Genomic DNA, 3,082 nt, shown 5'->3' with positions numbered 1-3,082 from the left:
TAATTCACACACAAACCGCAGCTGCCCGGCTGAGTCATCAGCTGGCATGGCCTTGGGGGAGGGGCGGGGCCCGAGGACCTAAGTACCAGCAGGTGTGACCCACCAACAGGGGTTCGACCTAGGGCTTCCTTCGGCTCCTCAGGCCACTCTCAAGGGTGAGGTTCAGAGCTGGTGGACGCATGAGGGTCCCGGACACGAGCAGCAGCTCCCAGGGCAGTGGGGCTGGCAGAGCCCTCCGTCCCTCGGGCACATGATTCTCAACCAAGCGGCACTTCTTGGATCTCTCCCAGTAGCCAGGCCGCCTGGCATTCTCCACCAATGGCCCATGGCAGGTGGCAGCAAGCCCAGATCATGGGCATTGTCCTGCCCTGACACCACGAGCCTCGCTGGGCTGGGCAAACAGGAGGACGATCTAGGAGAGTCACCACCCCGCCCCGAGTGGGGAGCTACCTGAGCCAGGGCTGTAGGGGGGCCCGGGGGCCCGGGCCCCTGCTGGAATCATACTCTTCATCCACTTGGCTTCAGCCGGGTGGTTAAAGCGGAGGAAGGTGGACTGACCCAGGCACAACATACAGCCTACAAAGAAAAGGGACACTGAGCAGGGCAGGCAGGGCTGGGGCGCCCCTCCCCCGCGGCACCAGCAGGTTCACCAGGGCTCCGGAGCGGCCCCACGAGCCGGCCCCACGCCGGGCCTGAGAGAAGCCGGCAGGAGACTCCACAGCACCGGGCAGCGGGGAACGAGCTCTGGTGTGTGAGTCCCAAGATCTGAATCCCAGTCCTAACTCGTGTTACTGGTTGTGAGACCTTCAGGTGAAGTCACTTCACCTGAGTCCCGTGCTCTCATTAGAGAAGTGAGGACAATAGCGCTGCCCTGGCAGGGTTAACGAGACAGCGTCTGTGAGGGAGTTCTGCGAACGGAGAAGGTCTGCAGGGCACACGGACCCTCGTGTCCCCCCCCAGACTGTACCAATGATCCATCTATCTGCCCCTTGGGTGGGAAAGTCAGTTTGAGAGGCCACAATCTCCAGAATCAAAAAAAGCTCTGAGAGAGGGGACAGGGAAAGGCCAGGCACGAGTCAGAGGCCCCGGCAGGAACCAGAGTCTGCTTCCTGGCTCCGAATCCTTATCACGATGTGTCCCCGAGAGCCACCACCTTCCTTCTCTCTGACAAAGCACCCTTTGGCCTGACATCTTCCTGCTCCTTGGTCTGTGGAATCTCGCCAAGCCAGGGGCCAAGCACATCCCCAGGCAGGAGACACAAGCCCGGTCCTGCCTAGTAAGTGTGACTACACGGCAAGGGGAGGGGATGTGGAAGCCAGAATGTAGCCAGGGGCACCAAGAGTGTGCACAGCAGCAGGTGTGCGCACAGGTGCCTCCTCCGGGCCACACTGCAGGATTCCTGTGAAGGATGCTATGGCGGGATAGTTTTGGTGCTCTCTCCTGTCACCCTCCCCATCTGTCCACAGCCCTGCCCCCGGCCTATCTACCCAATCTGGTGCCACTTGGCACCCCTACGCTTCATGCCAGTCTGAGCTGAGACTGGCAGGGAAGTCTACATTCCTGGACGCTGAGGCAGTTCAGCTCAGGCGAGCCACAAGGGCAAGGGGCATCCAGGCCACGTGGAGCCCAGGGCAGACCTCCCACTGAGAAGCTCAGGAGCCTGTTGCCAGGACCATAGGCATTGGCAAGCGAGGCAGCGGAGGGGCTAGGAGGTTGAGAAGCCCACAGCAGATAACCCAGAGTGGACAGAGCCACCCACTGCTCCGGCAGACCCAGAGGCCCTCCCAAATGGGCGGGCACCAACAATTCTAAAGATTGGGGAGTGGTTAGGAGACAGAGGAGCCTTCCCAGACAAGCCGTCCATCAGAGGAGCGGATCCCAGAGTAATCATAACGGAATAAATAACAGCCAACCACACTTCCACCTAATTACAACCACAGCTGTTCCCGAAAGAGCCCTGCGGCCCCTCCCGCCCCCTCCAGCTCCTTGCGGCCCTTTAACAAGCTAATTAATGATGAGTTGGCAGGGTCTAAAGGACCCACTCAATCCTAGCTTGATAGGGGTGGGGTTGGGTGGGGGAGGATCAGGAGGCCTATCGGACAGCCCAGTCTGGGACGGAGGTGGGGAGCCGGAGTGGATCCGGCCCATCAGCGCCAGGCCCACCCAAGAAGGCTGTGGGCACCCAGGGACCCTCAGCCCTGGCTCCCGTCGCTGTGAGTTCCCTGCCCCCTCCTCTGCCCCTCAGCCTCCTCCGCAGGGGGTGTGGCCTCGCTGCCTCCGGGCTATAAATAGGTGATGCCAGGCAGGAGGGCAACAGGACTGAGAGCAGCCCAGCTCCTGCCCAAATTAACTATTTGCCCCGGCATCGCCCCGACTCCCTCCCTAGTGCCCCCAGGAGCCTGGAGAGCCTGCTTCTGGGAGGAAACCTTCACTCCTGCCCCGCACCTCCAAACGTCAGCCCACTCAGGAAACCCAAGAACCTCCTGTCATCCAGGCAAAGTTGGGGGGGCCCGGGGCCCAGCTGTGTGTGGGCAGGTGGGCGGAGAAGCTGCACATCTGGAGGGGAAACAGGGCAAAGGAGAGGGAGGCTCCTTCCTATCTCGAGAGACCCAGAGGGTGCACGCGCACACACACTCTCTCCTGCCAAGCTCACACACAGGCACACTCCCAGAAGCACACACGGAGGCACGCGTGCGCGCGCACTCCCAGGCCACACTGCTCGGCTGGCCACAGGGAGGCCGGGACGAGGGGAAGCTGGGACGAAGGGCCCCCGCCCGGCCCCCGCCCCGGCCTCCCCCGTCCTCATCGGGACCCCTCGGCCCCTTCCGGAGGCGGGTCCGCGGAGGGGACTGCCGAGCGCCGAGCGCCGGGGAAGGCGAAGTCTGGCCGGCGGAGGAGTGGCCCCGCGCCCGGACCTCCCACTCAGGAACGCGCAGGGCGCACCCGCTCACAGCCGTCTCGCAGCCCCGAGTCGGAAAGGGGAGCCGAGGGCCCCCCCCCACCCCCCAGACGCCCCTCCCGGCCCGGGCGCCCGCGGCCCCAGCACTCACCGCCGAACCGGACCTCCGGGGCGCCGGCCCCC

The 3,082-nt window shown here is 63.8% G+C and overlaps 1 protein-coding gene across 1 annotated transcript in view; it reads right to left on the bottom strand.

Moving 5' to 3' along the window:
• PHLDB1 (pleckstrin homology like domain family B member 1) overlaps positions 1–3,082 on the bottom strand; it is a 36,038-nt gene that overhangs the window by 24,156 nt on the left and 8,800 nt on the right. The window contains exon 5 of the mRNA XM_029915707.1: positions 451–576. Coding sequence (XP_029771567.1) covers positions 451–576 — 126 coding nt within the window. The remainder of the gene's footprint in view (positions 1–450; positions 577–3,082) is intronic.

Source organism: Suricata suricatta, chromosome 11 (genome assembly GCF_006229205.1).
Source record: "Suricata suricatta isolate VVHF042 chromosome 11, meerkat_22Aug2017_6uvM2_HiC, whole genome shotgun sequence".
NCBI lineage: Eukaryota > Metazoa > Chordata > Mammalia > Carnivora > Herpestidae > Suricata > Suricata suricatta.
Note: the sequence above shows the minus strand (reverse complement) of the source record. Positions and strands in the feature narration are given on the sequence as shown.